A 22466-nucleotide genomic window follows, 5' to 3' on the forward strand; every position below is an offset into this window, starting at 1 on the left:
TACTGGCTGCAATACAATACAATGTTCCATTACAAACATAATTGGTATTCTGCACCGACGACTAGGGAAGATGATGTCATGACCAGTCACTCCAGCCTTTATACATTACATTTTTGGCTAACTAACCATATTAGATACATTTTTATTTTGCACAGCATATTTACCCAGTTTTTATTTTTACACTGAACAGTTCCTTTAAATGGAAAGAATCTTGGGAGGATGCACACGGAGCAGTAAATTGCTTCAGCAGTTGAGCTTACAATCTAAATGTAAATAAGGGAAATTTCTGACACACAACCATGTAATAGGCCAACTCAGTTTGCAGGAATTATGGATAAGGGGTCCATTGTGAAATAGTAGGTTCCCAGAGCTTTTGCGGAACAAATATATTTTACTTTTGGAACCATTGGGGGTTAAGAACAGAATGACTAAAATGCCTGGGCTTTACAAAGCCATAAATATGATTGGCTGATAAGTTATGCAGCGAGGCCGTGAGATGGTCCCTGCAGTGCCAGGCATCGTACAGAACAATTAATCAGGGAGGGGAGACAAACAGGCATAATGTAATGTGGAATAGCAGAAAGGCGATGAGTGCCTGGAATAATATGCAATTCCATTCATAAAGGGAACATTAGTTAATTAGTACAACACGCTAGCAGCATGTCTGCCCTGAATACTAACAATGGCTGTTTCAAGGACAAGGAAAGCTACTGATGTGGCATCAGCCTTCAATCAATTCTCCAAAACATTTGCTCTGCCCCAACGACCCCTGGCCCACCCCACTACAGCCAATACTGCTATTGGAGATGGCTAATATACGTATGGGCCAGTGGTTTTGCACCTGTGCACTCCCTCCTTTCAACCTCTCTCTCTCTCTCTCTATTAGCCAAAAAGTGGCACTACCATGCACACCCAACTGTCAGCTTCTATTCTCAGTCTAAACCAGTAAACCATATGCGATTAGACCATGGGTGGCCAGATTGCCCCTTTCCAGCTGCTGCTGAATGAGATTATTGAGAAATCATCATTAGTAGGTTGCTGGGAGTTTTTCTCCAGGATCACAGGTCTGAACTTATTTGGCCCCCCTGAAGGGATCCGGCCTCATGGCTTGGGGAAATGAATGTGAGCTTTCCTACTTAAAAGGATTCTGTCATTATGGTGTAGTTTTTCTTTCTAAATGACACTGTTTACACTGCAAAGAATTCGCTCTACATAAAATTTCATTCCTAAACCAACAAGTGTATTTTTATTGTTCTAATATTGGTGTGTAGGTGCATCTCAGGTCATTTTGCCTGGTCATGTGATTTCAGAAAGAGCCAGCACTTTAGGATGGAACTGCTTTCTGGCAGGCTGTTGTTTCTCCTACTCAATGTAACTGAATGTGTCTCAGTGGGACCTGGATTTTACTACTGAGTGCTGTTCTTAGATCTACCAGGCAGCTGTTATCTGGTTACCCTCCATTGTTCTGCTGATGGGAAAAGAGAGGGGGTGATATCAGTCCAACTTGCAGTACAGCAGTAAAGAGTGACTGAAGTTTACCAGAGCACAAGGCACATGACTGGGGGCAGCTGGGAAACTGACAATATGTCTAGCCCCATGTCAGATTTCTAAATTAAATATAAAAAAACCTGTTTGCTGTTTGAAAAAACGGATTTCAGTGCAGAAGTCTCCTGGAGCAGCACTATTAACTGATGCATTTGGGGGGGGGGGGGACATGTTTTCCCATGACAGTATCCCTTTAAATCATCATTCTGCTTGTGTATGATAGGAAAGCAGCCTAATATAGTCCCTCCGGAATTCAGTCAGCATGTCTCTGAATTTACAGCACTAGAACAAGGACAGCAGGGGAGATAGGAAAGGTTAATGAATGCAACGCAAGTAAAACAGCAGCTCTGCAAGATGCCTAACTCTGCATAAAGCCCCACAATTCCTGTATCTGGCAACTGCACAACAGCAGCCAAGAACCGACCAATCAAATCGCTCGTCATATAAAATAACATTCATATTGATGCATGACCGCTTTCCACGGATTCAAAAATCGCAATTTTTCTGGGAGATGCTTCATTGAAAAATTCAGTATAATTTATTATGTAAATTACCCCTTGCAGCCAGTTATGGCCGATGCCCGTTTCCCATAGGGCTGCAAAACAACCGCGCCACCTTAAATTAAAACATGAGAGAGAGAACACCCGGGCAGCAAAAGGGGTAGAACCATACAATGGGTGCAACAAAACCGCACTGTCGTTGGAACACAAGTGAATATAGGACTTTAGGCTTTAGTTTCCCTTTAAAAATAAAAAATATCATGGTTGGTAATAGAGTATCTTGTATCCATACTGTACATAAACTCAACTGAAGCATCCAGCCTGGTCTCATTCATCTGGCTACCAGTTCTCACTTTTCATTACCAGGACACAAGGCACTTACCTCTCCTTTTGGCTTGGGCCACCATTTCTTCATATTCCAGACGGTGTTTCTGGGCCTCCTCAGCCGGTTTGGCTGGAAGGTTCCTAGACACAAAAAAAACCCCAAGATTATGTCTCCGTCACTCGGAATTCCCTTCTACAAAGACAGGCAAATAATCATTTGTATTCAATGGATGGCACGGCCGAGCCACAATGATCCCTGGGCGTCTGGAAGCCATAATTAATTTGCCTTTATCTGCCCAGTGGAAACCGTAAGCGCAGACAGTTTGGGTTAAATGCGATAAAAAACAAGGACACAACTTGAGCAGCCACTATTCCTCAACACTAAGCTGGGTGATTTCAAAGAAAAAATTTTGTATTCTGAAACTCATGTAAATTATAATTAAAGGTTAATTGAAGGGCTATTTTGGGGTATTGTAGTGAGTTAATGACTGTTCTTATAGGCCCCATCTCTCCCTACTATACCTGCTATCCCACAGTCACACTCCCTTCCCAGAGACTATTATCCACTGTTACTATAGGCACCATCTCTCCCTACTATACCTGCTATCCCACAGTCACACTCCCTTCCCAAAGACTATTATCCACTGTTACTATAGACACCATCTCTCCTACTATACCTGCTATCCCACAGTCACACTCCCTTCCCAGAGACTATTATCCACTTTACTATAGACACCATCTCTCCCTACTATACCTGCTATCCCACAGTCACACTCCCTTCCCAGAGACTATTATCCACTGTTACTATAGCACCATCTCTCCTACTATACCTGCTATCCCACAGTCACACTCCCTTCCCAGAGACTATTATCCACTGTTACTATATGGCACCATCTCTCCTACTATACCTGCTATCCAAGTCACACTCCTTCCAGAGACTATTATCACTGTTACTATAGACATCTTCTATCTCTGTACAAGTCAATCTAGCTATACCATGCTATGCTCTCTACTATTGCTATCACGTCACCCCTTCCCAGAGACTATTATCCACTGTTACTATAGCACATCTCTCCCTACTATACCTGCTATCCACAGTCACACTCCCTTCCAGAGACTATTATCCACTGTTACTATAGCACATCTCTCCTACTATACTGCTATCCCACAGTCACACTCTTCCCAGAGACTATTTCCACTGTTACTATAGCACATCTCTCCCTACTATACCTGCTATCCACAGTCACACTCCCTTCCAGAGACTATTATCACTGTTACTATAGGCACCATCTCTCCTACTATACTGCTATCCACAGTCACACTCCTTCCCAGAGACTATTATCACTGTTACTATAGGCACATCTTCTCTATACTGCTTCCACAGTCAATCCTTCCCAGAGACTATTATCCTGTTCTATAGCACATCTTCTATATACTGTATCACAGTACACTCCTTCCAGAGACTATTATCCACTGTTACTATAGGACCATCTCTCCTACTATACTGCTATCCACAGTCACACTCCTTCCAGAGACTATTATCCACTGTTACTATAGGCACCATCTCTCCTACTATACTGCTATCCACAGTCACACTCCTTCCAGAGACTATTATCCACTGTTACTATAGGCACATCTCTCCTTACTATACTGCTATCCACAGTCACACTCCTTCCAGAGACTATTATCCACTGTTACTATAGGCACCATCTCTCCCTACTATACTGCTATCCACAGTCACACTCCTTCCAGAGACTATTATCCACTGTTACTATAGGCACATCTTCCTACTATACTGCTATCCACAGTACACTCCCTTCCAGAGACTATTATCCACTGTTACTATAGGCACCATTCTCCTACTATACCTGCTATCCACAGTCACACTCCCTTCCCAGAGACTATTATCCACTGTTACTATAGCACATCTCTCCTACTATACTGCTATCACAGTCAACTCCTTCCCAGAGACTTCTTCAAGTACTCCTTCCAGAGATTTATCACTGTTATATAGGCAATCTCCTACTATACTGCTATCCACAGTACTCCCTCCGAGACTATTATCCTGTTATAGGCCATTCTATAACTGTATACGTCACTCTTTCCAGAGCTATTATCACTGTTACATAGACATCTCTCCTATATACTGCTATCCACAGTCACTCCTTCCAGAGACTATATCACTGTTATAGGCACATTTCCTACTATACTGTATCCACAGTCAACTCCTTCAGAGACTATTATCCACTGTTATATAGCACATTTCCTACTATCTGCTATCACAGTCACCTCTTCCCAGAGACTTTATCCACTGTTACTATAGACCATCTCTCCTACTATACTGCTATCCACAGTCACACTCCTTCCAGAGACTATTATCCATGTTACTATAGGCACCATCTCTCCTACTATACTGCTATCCACAGTCCACTCCTTCCAGAGACTATTATCCATGTTACTATAGCACATCTCTCCTACTATACCTGCTTCCCACAGTCACACTCTTCCCAGAGACTATTATCCACTGTTACTATGCACATTCTCCTACTATACTGCTTCCCACAGTCACACTCCTTCCAGAGACTATTATCCACTTTATATAGACCATCTTCCTACTATACCTGCTATCCACAGTCACACTCCTTCCAGAGACTATTATCACTGTTACTAAGGCACCATCTCTCCTACTATACTGCTATCCCACAGTCAACTCCTTCCAGAGACTATTATCCACTGTTATATAGCAACTCTCCTACTATACTGCTTCCACAGTCACACTCCTTCCAGAGACTATATCCTGTCTATAGCACATTCTCCTACTATACTGTATCCACAGTCACATCCTTCCAGAGACTATTATCCACTGTTATATAGGCACATTCTCCCTACTATACCTGCTATCCAGTCAACTCCTTCCAGAGTATTATCCACTGTTACTATAGGCACACTTCCTACTATACCTGCTATCCACAGTCATCCTTCCAGAGACTATTATCACTGTTACTATAGCACCATCTCTCCCTACTATACCTGCTATCCACAGTCACACTCCTTTCCCAGAGACTATTATCCACTGTTACTATAGACATCTCTCCCTACTATACCTGCTTCCACAGTCACACTCCCTTCAGAGACTATTATCATGTTACTATAGGCACCATCTTCCCTACTATACCTGCTATCCCAGTCACACTCCTTCCAGAGACTATATCACTGTACTATAGGCACCATCTCTCCCTACTATACCTGCTATCCACAGTCACACTCCCTTCCAGAGCTATTATCCATGTTACTATAGCACATCTCTCCCTACTATACTGCTATCCACAGTCACACTCCTTCCAGAGACTATATATCCACTGTTATATAGCACATCTCTCCTCTATATACCTGCTATCCCACAGTCACACTTCCCTTCCAGAGACTATTATCACTGTTACTATAGGCACCATCTCTCCTACTATACTTTCCATCCACGTCACACTCCTTCCCAGAGACTATTATCCACTGTTACTATAGGCACATCTCTCCTACATATACCTGCTATCCACAGTCAAGCTCCTTCCCAGAGACTATTATCCACTGTTACTATAGGCACCATCTCTCCTACTATACCTGCTATCCACAGTCACACTCCCTTCCCAGAGACTATTATCCACTGTTACTATAGGCACCATCTCTCCCTACTATACCTGCTATCCACAGTCACACTCCCTTCCCAGAGACTATTATCCACTGTTTACTATAGCACCATCTCTCCCTACTATACCTGCTATCCCACAGTCACACTCCCTTCCCAGAGACTATTATCCACTGTTACTATAGGCACCATCTCTCCCTACTATACCTGCTATCCACAGTCACAGTCACTTCCCAGAGACTATTATCCACTGTTACTATAGGCACCATCTCTCCCTACTATACCTTCTATCCCACAGTCACACTCCCTTCCCAGAGACTATTATCCACTGTTACTATAGGCACCATCTCTCCCTACTATACCTGCTGTCCCACAGTCACACTCCCTTCCCAGAGACTATTATCCACTGTTACTATAGGCACCATCTCTCCTACTATACCTGCTATGCCACAGTCACACTCCCTTCCCAGAGACTATTATCCACTGTTACTATAGACACCATCTCTCCTACTATACCTGCTATCCCACAGTCACACTCCCTTCCCAGAGACTATTATCCACTGTTACTATAGGCACCATCTCTCCCTACTATACCTGCTATCCCACAGTCACAGTCCCTTCCCAGAGACTATTATCCACTGTTACTATAGGCACCATCTCTCCCTACTATACCTGCTATCCCACAGTCACACTCCCTTCCCAGAGACTATTATCCACTGTTACTATAGACACCATCTCTCCCTACTATACCTGCTATCCCACAGTCACACTCCCTTCGCAGAGACTATTATCCACTGTTACTATAGGCACCATCTCTCCCTACTATACCTGCTATCCCACAGTCACACTCCCTTCCCAGAGACTATTATCCACTGTTACTATAGACACCATCTCTCCCTACTATACCTGCTATCCCACAGTCACACTCCTTCCCAGAGACTATTATCCACTGTTACTATAGGCACCATCTCTCCCTACTATACCTTCTATCCCACAGTCACACTCCCTTCCCAGAGACTATTATCCACTGTTACTATAGGCACCATCTCTCCTACTATACCTGCTGTCCCACAGTCACACTCCTTCCCAGAGACTATTATCCACTGTTACTATAGACACCATCTCTCCCTACTATACCTGCTATCCCACAGTCACACTCCCTTCCCAGAGACTATTATCCACTGTTACTATAGGCACCATCTCTCCCTACTATACCTTCTATCCCACAGTCACACTCCCTTCCCAGAGACTATTATCCACTGTTACTATAGGCACCATCTCTCCCTACTATACCTGCTGTCCCACAGTCACACTCCCTTTCCAGAGACTATTATCCACTGTTACTATAGACACCATCTCTCCCTACTATACCTGCTATCCCACAGTCACACTCCCTTCCCAGAGACTATTATCCCACTGTTACTATAGGCACCATCTCTCCCTACTATACCTGCTATGCCACAGTCACACTCCCTTCCCAGAGACTATTATCCACTGTTACTATAGACACATCTCTCCCTACTATACCTGCTATCCCACAGTCACACTCCCTTCCCAGAGACTATTATCCACTGTTACTATAGGCACCATCTCTCCCTACTATACCTGCTATCCCACAGTCACACTCCCTTCCCAGAGACTATTATCCACTGTTACTATAGGCACCATCTCTCCCTACTATACCTGCTATCCCACAGTCACACTCCCTTCCCAGAGACTATTATCCCACTGTTACTATAGGCACCATCTCTCCCTACTATACCCATCTCACAACCAGTAGACAGGTTTGATATTGATATTGTATTGAATTATTCAAAGAAAGAAAGGCTAGAAGTGTCATGTAGTGCTGGTTGCTTCCCTTCTATGCAGAACAGTGGCAGAATGTCTATGGTCTGGAAGCAGTGAGCTGAATAGGGAGCAGCTGTCAGTGGGGGTTGGGTTATTATGAATGACAGAGATGCACATTCCTTAGCAATTCCACAGTGAGTAGAATGTTTGGAGCTTATAGAATATATTATATATACACTGTAGTAAAGGGATGGCCAAGATACACCGCGACTGTTAGCAACTGGAGTATGGAGGCCAAACCTCTCTGTACTGAAGGCAAGCGGGTCACAGTTATTATTGAGAAGCTGATAAACCTGTTGTTCGGGTCTGGCTGCACTGAAAGCCACCTGAATAGGAAACTGTGACCTTGTCTCTCCTGCCAGTGAGCAATTCCATTTAAAGGAAAACTATACCACTCAAACAATGTAGGTCTCTATAAAAAGATATCACATAAAACAGCTCATTTGTAAAACCCTGCTTCATGTAAATAAACCATTTTCATAATAATATACTTTTTTAGTAGTATGAGCCACTGGGAAACCATAAATACAAAACTGCCATTTTAAAAAATAAGGGCCGCCCCTGGGATTGCATGATTCACGGTGCACACAACAAACCAAACATGTTAGGTCACATGAGCCAATTAACAGACAGAGTTGTGTCTTTTGCTTCCTCACTTCTTCCTGTTACAGTTAGAGCTGCAGTATTTCTGGTCAGGTGATCTCTGAGGCAGCACAAATAGAGTCACAAAATGGTGGTTCAAGGCAAGAGATGTAAAAGGGCAATATTTACTTAAATATATATTCCACTTTGGTAAGATTCTTTACTAGGCACTTAATTTGATATAAACTATCTTTTGCTCAAGAATTGCTTTTGGGGTTATAGTTTTCCTTTAACCCTGTAGGCCGCCACCTGGGAGGCAAAGATGACTTAGGAACTTAAAAGATCCTGACTCTACTCACGCTGGTCTGTCTTCCAGAATAAGCGCGGTGGTGGAGAGAGGCTCAAAGATGAGGCTTTTCCTCACATTCTGCTTCGGAGAGAGAGACTTTGAAGCTCGTCCAATTCTTTCCTCATATTCCTATGGGCAGAGAGAGAGAGAGAAATGATGAATTGAGGTATCCTTTTGACATTGCAGATAGTACACAGCACGAGCACCTACATGAGCCGGAGCTGTTTAAAGGGGATCTATCGCAGAAATGAAAATTTAATATAAGCTTTAGCATACTGAAATAAGAATCTTTCTAAATACAATCAATTAAATGTTCTGTGTTGTTTCTGAAATAATCAAGTTCATCTTCACTGTCCCTCTCTCAGCATCTGTTTCTCTTCATTCTCTCTTCATGCAGCAGTTGGGTGTCAGATATTCATTAACAGTTAAATCCAATATATCTTATAGGGGGGCTTCCTTTCCTAGCAGATGTATTAGAGCTCACTCAAATAACTGATTCCAGTACAAACAAAATGTAACAAAATAACTGCCTTTTGCACAAATCCTGCATGTAGAGAGACATGATGTCTGGTGATTTTAATAGAATGAGCTCTAATACATCTTCTAGGCAAAAGGAACCCCCCTATAAGATATATTGGATCATTCATCTGACACCCAACTCCTGCATGATACAGAATGATGAGAAAAAGATGCTGAGAGGGTAATAGTGAAGATAAACTTGATTATTTCAGAAACGGTATAGCATATTTAATTGATTGTATTTAGAACATTCCTTATTTCAGTATGATGACGCTTATATTACATTTTCATTTTTGCGATAGTTCCCCTTTAAGAATTATTATGCTTCCATTCTAAGCTCCATAGCTGCACATGAACTTGGTGTCACTCAAGGGGCGTCACTATCTCCAGAGTTGCATAAAGGGTCTGCCTAAGACCCACCAATGAGGCCCAGGTCCAGGGTGAAAATAATAATGAGCTTATGGCAACTGTTCTATGCTGGAACCCAACAGAAGGTCCTTTGATTTTGCCATTCTGACCCTGACTATCTCCCTTTATATGGCCAAAAGTGTGGAAGTCCTTGTTATGAAAAACTACAGGTACAGCAATCCCGATCAATGGATTTTGATTTGGCGAGACAAAATCATATTCAGTCAGGGACCATAGAGAGTAGTTACCCCACCAAATGAACTGCATTGGGACTCGTGTGACCTGGCTGGCCAATGGCTGCATCTGCACGTGTGTGGGCAGATACCAGCCAACTCTATTGCATCTAATCTGTTTTAGCTAATGGCTCTATGTGCAGCTAAACACAATGATTTTTATCACGCATACAGTGTGGCTAAACATACAATTTAGCCACACATACACAACCCAGTTTAATAAGTGGTGAAGAACTGCATGTGTTAGAGTCTAGTAATCTGGCTATGCCTAGGGCACCACATATAGACTGCAAGCTCTACGGGGCAGGACTGATGGTGTTAACTAATGTGTGTAACAAGCAACAATGCATGTATGTATATATATATATATATAAAATACATAAAAGCCATGAATATCTTGTAAATTATATCCTTATAAACGATACGGGAGTAATGATGTCATCAGTTATGGTGAGGAGTGATGTCATTTCTCTCACGTGATTCACTGAAACGTGTGTATTATAATAAAGTACCACCTATTGCAAAATATGAGGCTATTAAAAGTCACCTCGGAGTTCCATGACCTGTATAAGAAAACTTGACCTTTGGCCTTGTGTTTTTATACGGTCATAAAACTTGTGTATTATGATAAATAAAGTACCCTTGCTGGAAAATATGAGGATATTAGAAGTAACCTTGGCGTTCCATGACCTGTATAAAATATAAAAATTTTATATGGTCATAGAAATCCTCTGTGACTTATAATATCCCCTTATTTTACAATAGGGGCTACTTTATTCACTGTATACTAAAAAGCCAGTAGCTAGCTGTATAGGAAAGTCCCAGTTTCATGCTCTCTGGTGTATAGTATAAACGAGATCTGAACGTATATGAGAGCATCACTACAGTATTAGGCAGGGGCTATGCCTCACCCCAAATGATTCAATGTTCTTATACAGTGGAATTATACACCCCACATGCAAGAAGTAATGAATCCAGTTGTCATTCATTATACACCCTGGTGCCTTGTACATGAACCAGAACAGGATTTGGGTTCTAAACTATATGTAACTACTGTATTTATAAACTACAAAGCAGAGAAGTTCAAGCCAAGCTACAAACACTCTCCACTGTTTATGGCCAATGAGGGCTGCTGGGAGATGTAGTACAAGAAGGAATTTTATGAGACGGCACATTAAAACTCCAATATTGCTACGGCTAGAAATAAAAATGAGATGATACAGCAGGATTTGAGCACAAGTATGGAGTCGGAACGCACATTGCCTTCTGCTCGTCGATTTCCTTGGGCGCAGCGTAACAAGGTCAGTGGAAAGAGAAGCAACTCCTGGTTATTTGCAGGTAAGAAAGAACTCCCTGTTTCCCCTGTGTCTGCACCGCTCATAAGAAACACAGGCAGAAAAGCCTCCCGGTGCTGCTGCTGCTGCTGCACAATTAGTCCTGCTGCTGATGGTCCCTGCTGGATTCACTCACCATGAAAGCTGCAATTCCTCACAGACAATGAAGCCCCATCCTGCCTTTGCTATCACAGCGCTGCTGGCTCGGAGAATGGGTGTCGGTGTAGCAGCATCTTAGATTCCTAGTCACCTGCAGGGGGTGTGGGGGTCCAGGCTTCTATCAGGACATGCCTGAAGGATACAGGATTACCCTGTCACGTGCGTGACTCCTGTCCTCTCTCCCTGATGCTCCCAAGGCTGCGGCAGCCATTTCAATCAGCTGCAGATGGAATGCATCCAATCAACTACTCATGCCTTGATAGGGATGCAGGGGGCAGGGTACCAGGGACATTATTCGCTTCCGTTTCTGTGGACCACAAAGGCTAATGATCCCCTCTGGGACTGGGCTTAACCCCTGCACTGCTGCATGCGACTGTATCCTTCCTCTGCAACAGGGTAACATAAAACTGACACTAGGAGAAAGGCTGGCATTTAACGCCTTGACTGCTAAACATATATGGTTCTCATCATATTGGTAAAGTCATATAACTCCCTTAAAGGAACTGTAACATCAACATATGAAAGTGTTTTTAAGTAAAGAATAAATAATGTAGCGTTGCCCTGCACTGGTAAAACTGGTGTGTTTGCTTCAGAAACTCTACTATAGTTTATATAAACAAGCTGCTGTGTAGCTATGGGGGCAGCCATTCAAGCACAGGATACACAGTAGATAACAGATAAGTACTACTATAGTTTATATAAACAAGCTGCTGTGTAGCTATGGGGGCAGCCATTCAAGCACAGGATACACAGTAGATAACAGATAAGTACTACTATAGTTTATATAAACAAGCTGCTGTGCAGCCATAGTGGCAGACATTCAAGCACAGGACACACAGTAGATAAGATAATTACTACTATTGTTTATATAAACAAGCTGCTGTGTAGCCATGGGGGCAGCCATTCAAGCACAGTATACACAGTAGAGAACAGATAAGTACTACTATAGTTTATATAAACAAACTGCTGTGTAGCCATGGGGCAGCCATTCAAGCACAGGATACACAGTAGATAACAGATAAGTACTACTATAGTTTATATAAACAAGCTGCTGTGTAGCCATGGGGGCAGCATTCAAGCACAGGATACACAGTAGATAACAGATAAGTACTACTATAGTTTATATAAACAAGCTGCTGTGTAGCCATGGGGGCAGCCATTCAAGCACAGGATACACAGTAGATAACAGATAAGTACTACTATAGTTTATATAACAAGCTGCTGTGCAGCCATAGTGGCAGCATTCAAGCACAGGATACACAGTAGATAACAGATAAGTACTACTATAGTTTATATAAAAAAGCTGCTGTGTAGCCATGGGGCAGCCATTCAAGCACAGGATACACAGTAGATAACAGATAAGTACTACTATAGTTTATATAAACAAGCTGCTGTGTAGCCATGGGGCAGCATTCAAGCACAGGATACACAGTAGATAACAGATAAGTACTACTATAGTTTATATAAACAAGCTGCTGTGTAGCCATGGGGCAGCCATTCAAGCACAGGATACACAGTAGATAACAGATAAGTACTACTATAGTTTATATAAACAAGCTGCTGTGTAGCCATGGGGCAGCCATTCAAGCACAGGATACACAGTAGATAACAGATAAGTACTACTATAGTTTATATAAACAAGCTGCTGTGTAGCCATGGGGCAGCCATTCAAGCACAGTATACACAGTAGAAACAGATAAGTACTACTATAGTTTATATAAACAAACTGCTGTGTAGCCATGGGCAGCCATTCAAGCACAGGATACACAGTAGATAACAGATAAGTACTACTATAGTTTATATAAACAAGCTGCTGTGTCAGCCATAGGGCAGCCATTCAAGCACAGGATACACAGTAGATAAAGATAATACTACTATAGTTTATATAAACAAGCTGCTGTGTAGCCATGGGGCAGCCATTCAAGCACAGATACACAGTAGAGAACAGATAAGTACTACTATAGTTTATATAAACAACTGCTGTGTAGCCATGGGGCAGCCATTCAAGCACAGGATACACAGTAGATAACAGATAAGTACTACTATAGTTTATATAAACAAGCTGCTGTGTAGCCATGGGGACAGCCATTCAAGCACAGGATACACAGTAGATAACAGATAAGTACTACTATAGTTTATATAAACAAGCTGCTGTGCAGCCATAGTGGCAGACATTCAAGCACAGGATACACAGTAGATAACAGATAAGTACTACTATAGTTTATATAAACAAGCTGCTGTGTAGCCATGGGGCAGCCATTCAAGCACAGGATACACAGTAGATAACAGATAAGTACTACTATAGTTTATATAAACAAGCTGCTGTGTAGCCATGGGGCAGCCATTCAAGCACAGGATACACAGTAGATAACAGATAAGTACTACTATAGTTTATATAAACAAGCTGCTGTGTAGCCATGGGGGCAGCCATTCAAGCACAGGATACACAGTAGATAACAGATAAGTACTACTATAGTTTATATAAACAAGCTGCTGTGTAGCCATGGGGCAGCCATTCAAGCACAGGATACACAGTAGATAACAGATAAGTACTACTATAGTTTATATAAACAAGCTGCTGTGCAGCCATGTGGCAGACATTCAAGCACAGGATACACAGTAGATAACAGATAAGTACTACTATAGTTTATATAAACAAGCTGCTGTGTAGCCATGGGGGCAGCCATTCAAGCACAGGATACACAGTAGATAACAGATAAGTACTACTATAGTTTATATAAACAAGCTGCTGTGTAGCCATGGGGCAGCCATTCAAGCACAGGATACACAGTAGATAACAGATAAGTACTACTATAGTTTATATAAACAAGCTGCTGTGTAGCCATGGGGCAGCATTCAAGCACAGGATACACAGTAAAACAGATAAGTACTACTATAGTTTATATAACAAGCTGCTGTTAGCCATGGGGCAGCCATTCAAGCACAGGATACACAGTAGATAACAGATAAGTACTACTATAGTTTATATAAAAAGCTGCTGTGAGCCATGGGGCAGCATTCAAGCACAGGAACACAGTAGATAAGATAATACTACTATGTTTATATAAACAAGCTGCTGTGTAGCCATGGGCAGCATTCAAGCACAGATACACAGTAGAAAGATAAGTACTACTATAGTTTATATAAACAACTGCTGTGTAGCCATGGGGCAGCCATTCAAGCACAGGATACCAGTAGATAACAGATAAGTACTACTATAGTTTATATAAACAAGCTGCTGTGTAGCCATGGGGCAGCCATTCAAGCACAGGATACACAGTAGATAACAGATAAGTACTACTATAGTTTATATAAACAAGCTGCTGGTAGCCATGGGGCAGACATTCAAGCACAGGATACACAGTAGATAACAGATAAGTACTACTATAGTTTATATAAACAATGCTGTGTAGCCATGGGGGCAGCCATTCAAGCACAGGATACACAGTAGATAACAGATAAGTACTACTATAGTTTATATAAAACAAGCTGCTGTGTAGCCATGGGGGCAGCCATTCAAGCACAGGATACACAGTGGATAACAGATAAGTACTACTATAGTTTATATAAACAAGCTGCTGTGTAGCCATGGGGACAGCCATTCAAGCACAGGATACACAGTAGATAACAGATAAGTACTACTATAGTTTATATAAACAAGCTGCTGTGCAGCCATAGTGGCAGACATTCAAGCACAGGATACACAGTAGATAACAGATAAGTACTACTTATAGTTTATATAAACAAGCTGCTGTGTAGCCATGGGGCAGCCATTCAAGCACAGGATACACAGTAGATAAAGATAAAGTACTACTATAGTTTATATAAACAAGCTGCTGTGTAGCCATGGGGCAGCCATTCAAGCACAGGATACACAGTAGATAACAGATAAGTACTACTATAGTTTATATAAACAAGCTGCTGTGTAGCCATGGGGGCAGCCATTCAAGCACAGGATACACAGCATATAACAGATAAGTACTACTATAGTTTATATAAACAAGCTGCTGAGTAGCCATGGGGGCAGCCATTCAAGCACAGGATACACAGTAGATAACAGATAAGTACTACTATAGTTTATATAAACAAGCTGCTGTGAAGCCATGGGTGCAGCCATAGGTTGCCCTAGGATGCACAGCGCCACCTAGTGACCGGAGGCATCAGAGCGAGTGAAAAGCTTGGTAGGCTTTAGCCTCAGTATTTCTTTGCAGGTCAGCACCAAAATCAACTGAAGTGTGTTTTACAGAAGTCATTTCAAAGGCATATTACATAACATATTACTAATAAATTCAGCGGAATTCAATGGGCTCCCCATGTAGCTGCTGCTGAAGCCTGCGTCCTTTGGCTGTCAATTCATAACCTCAATCAACTACTTGCATTAAGCTCTAACTTCAGCTAAGCCCACATTGCTGACAGCCCTTTCCAAAAATACACATATGCAGAGGCCCAGGGGTTGGCATACTGCAAATGGCAGGCAGCATTACATACATTTTCTATTTATGGTGACAGTGCAGCAGGTGTGCTGGAAACTGGTACAGTATGGGATCAGTTATCCAGAATTCTTGGGACCTAGGATTTTCCGGATAATGGTCTTTATACCTTAAGGGTAAGGGCATACCTGAAGATTCGGGGACATTGTCGGCCGACGACTAAATCGCCTCTTCTTTGGGGCGACTAATCTCGTGGTGCTTCCATTTCCGAAGTCGCCCGAAGTTTCCTCATGAGTAGACTTCAGGCGACTTCAGAAATCAAAGCGCCACGAGGGCATTGGCGCAGCCGTTTTTTCATTGAAGCAAGCAAAAGACACGGGGAAGCGGTTCGGGGAGATTAGTCGCCCCAAAGAAGAGGCGGTTAGTTGCCGGGCGACAATGTCCCCGAATCTTCAGGTATGCCCTTACCCTAAGTCTACTAGAAAATCATGTAAACATTAAATAAACCCAATAGGCTGGTTTTGCTTCCAATAAGGATTAGTTATATCTTTGTTTGGATCCAGTACAAGCTACTGTTTTATTATTACGAAGAAAAAGGAAATCAATTTTACAAATCCGGATTATTTGATTATAATGGAGTCTATGGGAGACAGCCTTTCCGTAATTCAGAGCTTTCTAGATAACAGGTTTCCGGGTAACGGATCCCATACCTGTGGCACCAGGGCAATGCAGACAAAGCAATCTGATTAAATATGAAACCCAAAGTACATATGGCTTTATATAGAGAACCAATATGAATATATAATAACGACTTCCAGAAACCCATGCTACAAAAAGCTCTGAATTGCAGCAAGGCAACTTCCCCTTTAATACCATAGAACCTTGTACTTCCCGTTACGTAAGCCAGATAACATGTTTATACCTGAGCAATTCTAGCTGACCCCTTATCCAGAAAATGGCAGGTCCCAAGCTTTGTGGAAAGATCAGAAGATAGAAGAAGCTGCTGCTTATTGCATTTATAATTCTTTCCCTGTTCCCTGATTGAAATGCCCATGAATTCCACACAATGGGAGCCACGTGTATATAACCATGTGAGTGAATGAATGTCTCTTCCCTGTTCCTCTGTACACTCACCTGATAATTTAATCTATATAAAGAATAGGACCCAACCTTAAAAGGGGAAGTAAAGTTTAAAATAGAATAAGGCTAGAAATGCTGTACTAAATATAAACATGAATTTACTGCACCACAAGCCTAATCAAACAAATAATTTATGATTTCAAAGTTGGCCACAGGGGGTCACCATCTTGTAACTTTGTTAAACATCTTTGCAAGACCAAGACTGTGCACATGCTCAGTGTGGTCTGGGCTGCTTAGGGATCGTCATAAATTATCAAAACAGCACAAGTCAAATAATATCTGCCAGAAGCCGATAAAGCAAGGCTGATTAATAATCAGAATATACAGACTGTACTGGGTCCTGTTTTGTCATGTGATCTAATGTGGATTTTATAGTTTCTCCAACTCTGCAGAACCAGTGGCTGCAGCAAAATAATCCTCCAAATAGAATTCCAGTTTATCTGTTTAAATCTGTCTCCATGATCTTTTGTCTTTGGCTGGAGTTGGAAACAGCAAAGGGGATGTAAAGGCAAAGATAAAATCCAATACAAATCTCTACACAGTCGCCGACTGCTCTGCAGGGAAACAAACAAAGCTGCTTGAGTTCTGCATGGCTGGGAAGTAAGGCGGGGGCTCCCCCTGCTGTTCATAAGTATGATTGTTTCCCTGCTCAGCAGTTAGGGACCATCTGACAATTCCTATCCACAGCAGTAAATGAAGGGAGAATTTCACTGCATACAGTCAGGTTTCTTATAAAAACGGTACACATTTTTTAATTAAAGTATATTGGAGATAGGTTTCTTTTTCATTAAAGATAGTAAAAATGGGATTTTATTTTTTTGCCTTTGCAACGCCTTTAAGAGGAATCACTAAGAACAATGCACTGATTATATCCCCCTATAGAATAACCAACCTGCAGTCCCATCAGCTCTTGACTTCAGATATCCATAAGCCATAATCATACCTTAGGGATAATCATGTTCTAACTAAAGTTGTCCCTAGGACCTGATGCACTGGGGGCACCACATTGTACAGTACAGCCCCTAAGCTTCAATGACCAGCTCACTAGGTAGAAGTTGGTTTGCTGCCCACATTTCCCTATACAAGACTTTGCCTTGCACCCAATAATCTGAGCCTCAGCCACTGATATGAGCATAAGTATCAATAGAGGTCTAGAAGGAGAGGTAGTTAACTCCTACCTGGGGCCAACAATGTCTTGCAGGCTATGCTCACCTAATCACTAGTGCATCTCTAGTCTTAGTGACTGGTTATCCTTCAACAACTCAAGCAGGAATAATGTACCCCAACACAGAGAACTGAATGAAAAGAATTAGCATTATCCCATGTATAAAGCATACAGTACGTCCCAACATTTTGGAAATAGAAAGAGGGACAGGAGGATTTGGCAAGCAGAGCCACGCCCATTTTGTGCCCACACCCCCTAATTACCAAAATTTGTAAGTTCTAAAAGTCTGAACACATTTCTTATTACAATTTTGCTAATGAAGGTCAATTGCCCTTTAAAGGACCACTAACAGCAAAAATTTTCTAAAGAAAATTAGTTAGTATGCTACGAAAACAAAACGCCAACACATATTAAACTTTAAAATCTTTATTAAGAAATAACTTAATGAAGCTCCTCTTCAGAAACAGCGACGAGTATCGGTTTATTTCTTAATAAAGACTTAGCGACTTTTAAGTTTAATATGTGTAAGTGTCTTTTTTCGTAGCATACTAACTAATTTTAGAACATTTTTGCTGTCACTGGTCCTTTAAGCTGCAAGTCACAGTTTCCCCCAAGAGACATTCTTATTTTAAATAGTTACAATTGTTTCTTTGCTTATTTTAAATTGATACAACGGTATCTAAGTGCACCTGCCACGTATTCTGGGGACATTTCAGTAACAACCCAGGACGGTGGGATGAGCTGTTAAAATCATGGCTGCCCCACAAAAAACGGGACAGTTGGGAGCTGGGGCGTAACAATGGTGCTCCAGGCCCCCCCCATCAGAAAAATACTCGGAGATCCCAGCGCGCATTCCCACACCCCCACGACTGCTCGATGAGGATCGAGTTTGTCAATTTAAAGAAAAAGTAAGCAGTAGAAAGGGGAATTTCAACACTATAGAAGCAAACGACCTTCCACTATAGTTACTAGGGATGCACCGAATCCACTTTTTTGGATTCGGCCGAACCCCCGAATCCTTCGTGAAAGATTCGGCCGAATACCGAACCGAATCCGAACCCTAATTTGCATATGCAAGTTAGGGGTGGGAAGGGGAAAACATTTTTTACTTCCTTGTTTTCTGACAAAAAGTCATGCAATTTCCCTCCCGCCCCTAATTTGCATATGCAAATTAGGATTCGGATTCGGTTCGGCTGGGCAGAAGGATTCGGCCGAATCCGAATCCTGCTGAAAAAGGCCGAATCCTGGCCGAATCCCGGACCGAAACCTGGATTCGGTGCATTCCTAATAGTTACACCAGTGGTTGGGAGATATGATAAAGGTGCACAGAATATCTTGCCATTCCAGTCTCCCCATCCTCCCCTAATAGCCAGATCCCAACATACAAAGAAATATTAAATGGAAGAACTATTAAATGGAAGAACTATTAAACAGATCTATTTTTGGATAACAGCGTATGAATGAACCTGTTATTTCTGCTGATGTTGCCTTAGCAATGAATTATTCAATCGCTGGGAGTAATTTCACAGTACTGGCTCCTGTGACTATTCTCTAGCAAAGGGATGAATTATAGATCATATCTATATATGTAGGCTCCAGAACTTACCATAATACCATTTTTGGCACACTGGCCAAAGACTAGCCCAATGTCACTGGTACAAAAATGGCTTATGCTTCAGGTGGTCATTATGACAAATGGTAAGAAGTGGCTGTGTGTCCAGCAAATGCTGAATTGTGCCAAATCTGTGGGTCGTACAGACCAGAGAATGCGTATGAGACCAATATTCTGCTGGTCCCTGTACAGGTATGTTATCCATAGGGATGCACCGAATCCAGGATTCGGTTCGGGATTCGGCCAGGATTCGGCCTTTTTCAGCAAGATTCAGATTCGGCCGAATCCTTCTGCCCAGCCGAACCGAATCCTAATTTGCATATGCAAATTAGGGGCGGGGAGGGAAATTACGTGACTTATCAGTCAATGTTTTCCCCTTCCCACCCCTAATTTGCATATGCAAATTAGGGTTCGGATTCGGTTCGGTATTCGGCCGAATCCTTCGTGAAGGATTCGGGGGTTCGGCCGAATCCAAAAAAGTGGATTCGGTGCATCCCTAGTTATCCAGAATGCTTGGGACCTATGATAAGAGATCTTTCCGTAATTTGGATGATTTAATCATTAAATAAACCCAACAGGATTGTTTCCCCTCCAGTAAGGATTAATTATATATTAGTTGGGATGAAGTACAAGGCACTGTTAATATAACAGAGAAAAATAAAATATGGTTAAAGGAGAAACAAACCCGTACTAGAAATAACCCCTACCCTGCGTAGACCATCCTCCCTCCTCCCCCACAGCTTAACTGCCCCCCGCCGGGCAAATGCCCCTAATTTTTTACTTACCCCTCTGTTCAGATCTGGCCTCGGGAGTTCACGGGCGCTATCTTCTTTTTTCAGTCTTCTTCGGAATCTGAGCAGAAGTTCGGCGCATGCGAAGCTGGAGTAAATGTCTGGTCCCGAACAACTGCGCATGCGCCGAAAGTCATGAAAAAGAAGATGGCGCTTGTGAACTCCCGAGGCCAGATCTGCACGGAGGGGTAAGTAAAAAATTAGGGGCACTTGCCCAGGGGGAGCAGTTAGGCTGTGGGGAGGAGGGAGGTTGGTCTACGCAGGGTAGGGTTTTTTTCTAGTACGGGTTTGTTTCTCCTTTAACATTCTTGAATTATTTGAATAAAATGGAGTCTATGGGGCTGGCCTTCCTGTAATTCGGAGATTTCTGGATAACAAGTTTTCCAGATTACAGATCCCATACCTGTACCAGTAATGAAACACTAGAAACATGAAATAAAACAGAGGGGACACCAGAGTGCTCAGAGTTATTCCCAGGAAAGTACATAGAGCCATCTCCCCCCTCCTGTGAGATTAATAAGGACTTTAATCAGGCCCAAAACAGGTGGTGTGAAGTATAATCCCAACAAGGCTGCTATTGCCTAGAAGACACAGGGCACATCTCAGACAGAGAAAGAGATCAGGCATTTCTAGCTTTTGGTTTATGGCCATATTTTGTTCAGTACTTGGTGAGGTTCCCCTAGTTCATGTTACATATGCACAATAACATTTCTCTATCAGCCATCCAGCCACAGATCCAAGGAGATACTGTATAGGGCAGCCTATAAGTGTTCAATCAAAGTATCACCCAAACTAAATTTTGAATTGTTACAACCAGAAGGCCATTTTAATCTCACAGGGGGTGGGCCCTTTAATCACTTAACCTCTATTTGGCGATTTATGTTGTATTCTCACATTGCACTGTGATTCCTTGAAAAAGGTTCCTGTGTGGGACCGAAACGATAGACTAAAAGTTTGGCCGGGTGCTAACCAAAATGATTTAGTAGTACTCCATGAAAGCATTCACTGCAGCAAAAGGCAAGCGTGTATCAGCGTATCTTTAATTATGCATGGTGCATCAACGTGTTTCGGCCCACATGGACAGCTTATAAACATATTACTGAATATTGCACTGGCCCCATTATTATCACCCGATCATTGACCCCATTATTATCACCCGATCACTGGCCCCATTATTATCACCCGATCATTGGCCCCATTATTATCACCCGATCATTGGCCCCATTATTATCATCCAATCACTGGCCCCATTATTATCATCCAATCACTGGCCCCATTATTATCACCCGATCACTGGCCCCATTATTATCACACGATCACTGGCCCATTATTATCATCTGATCACTGACCCCATTATTATCACCCGATCACTGGCCCCATTATTATCATCCGATCACTGGCCCCATTATTATCATCCGATCACTGGCCCCATTATTATCATCCGATCACTGGCCCCATTATTATCATCCGATCACTGGCCCCATTATTATCATCCGATCACTGGCCCCATTATTATAATCTGGCCCCATTATTATCATACGATCACTGGCCCCATTATTATCATACAATCACTGCCCCCATTATTATCATACGATCACTGGCCCCATTATTATCATATGATCACTGGCCCCATTATTATCCAATCACTGGCCCCATTAATAGCCAATCACTGGCCCCATTATTATCCAATCACTGGCCCCATTATTAGCCAATCACTGGCCCCATTATTATCCAATCACTGGCCCTATTTTTATCATCTGATCACTGGCCCCATTATTAGCCAATCACTGGCCCCATTATTAGCCAATCCCTGGTCCCATTATTATCCGATCACTGATAGTTGGCCATGTTAGTGGTCAAATCAGGTAAAGATCAGATTGTTTTTTG

General features: G+C 42.2%; 1 protein-coding gene across 5 annotated transcripts in view; it reads right to left on the bottom strand.

Annotated features, from left to right (window-relative positions):
• LOC108706534 (TBC1 domain family member 14) overlaps positions 1–22466 on the bottom strand; it is a 73761-nt gene that overhangs the window by 15898 nt on the left and 35397 nt on the right. For 4 of the 5 annotated variants that reach the window (XM_018243033.2, XM_018243034.2, XM_041579392.1 and 1 more), the window contains 2 exons: positions 8799–8917; positions 2428–2510 (listed from right to left, as the gene is read on the bottom strand). In XM_018243033.2, coding sequence (XP_018098522.1) covers positions 2428–2510; positions 8799–8917 — 202 coding nt within the window. Of the gene's footprint in view, positions 1–2427; positions 2511–8798; positions 8918–11418; positions 11766–22466 lie in introns of those variants that run through there. The other variant, XM_018243036.2, reaches the window with a different exon arrangement.

Source organism: Xenopus laevis, chromosome 1S, assembly GCF_017654675.1.
Source record: "Xenopus laevis strain J_2021 chromosome 1S, Xenopus_laevis_v10.1, whole genome shotgun sequence".
Taxonomy (NCBI): Eukaryota; Metazoa; Chordata; class Amphibia; order Anura; family Pipidae; genus Xenopus; species Xenopus laevis.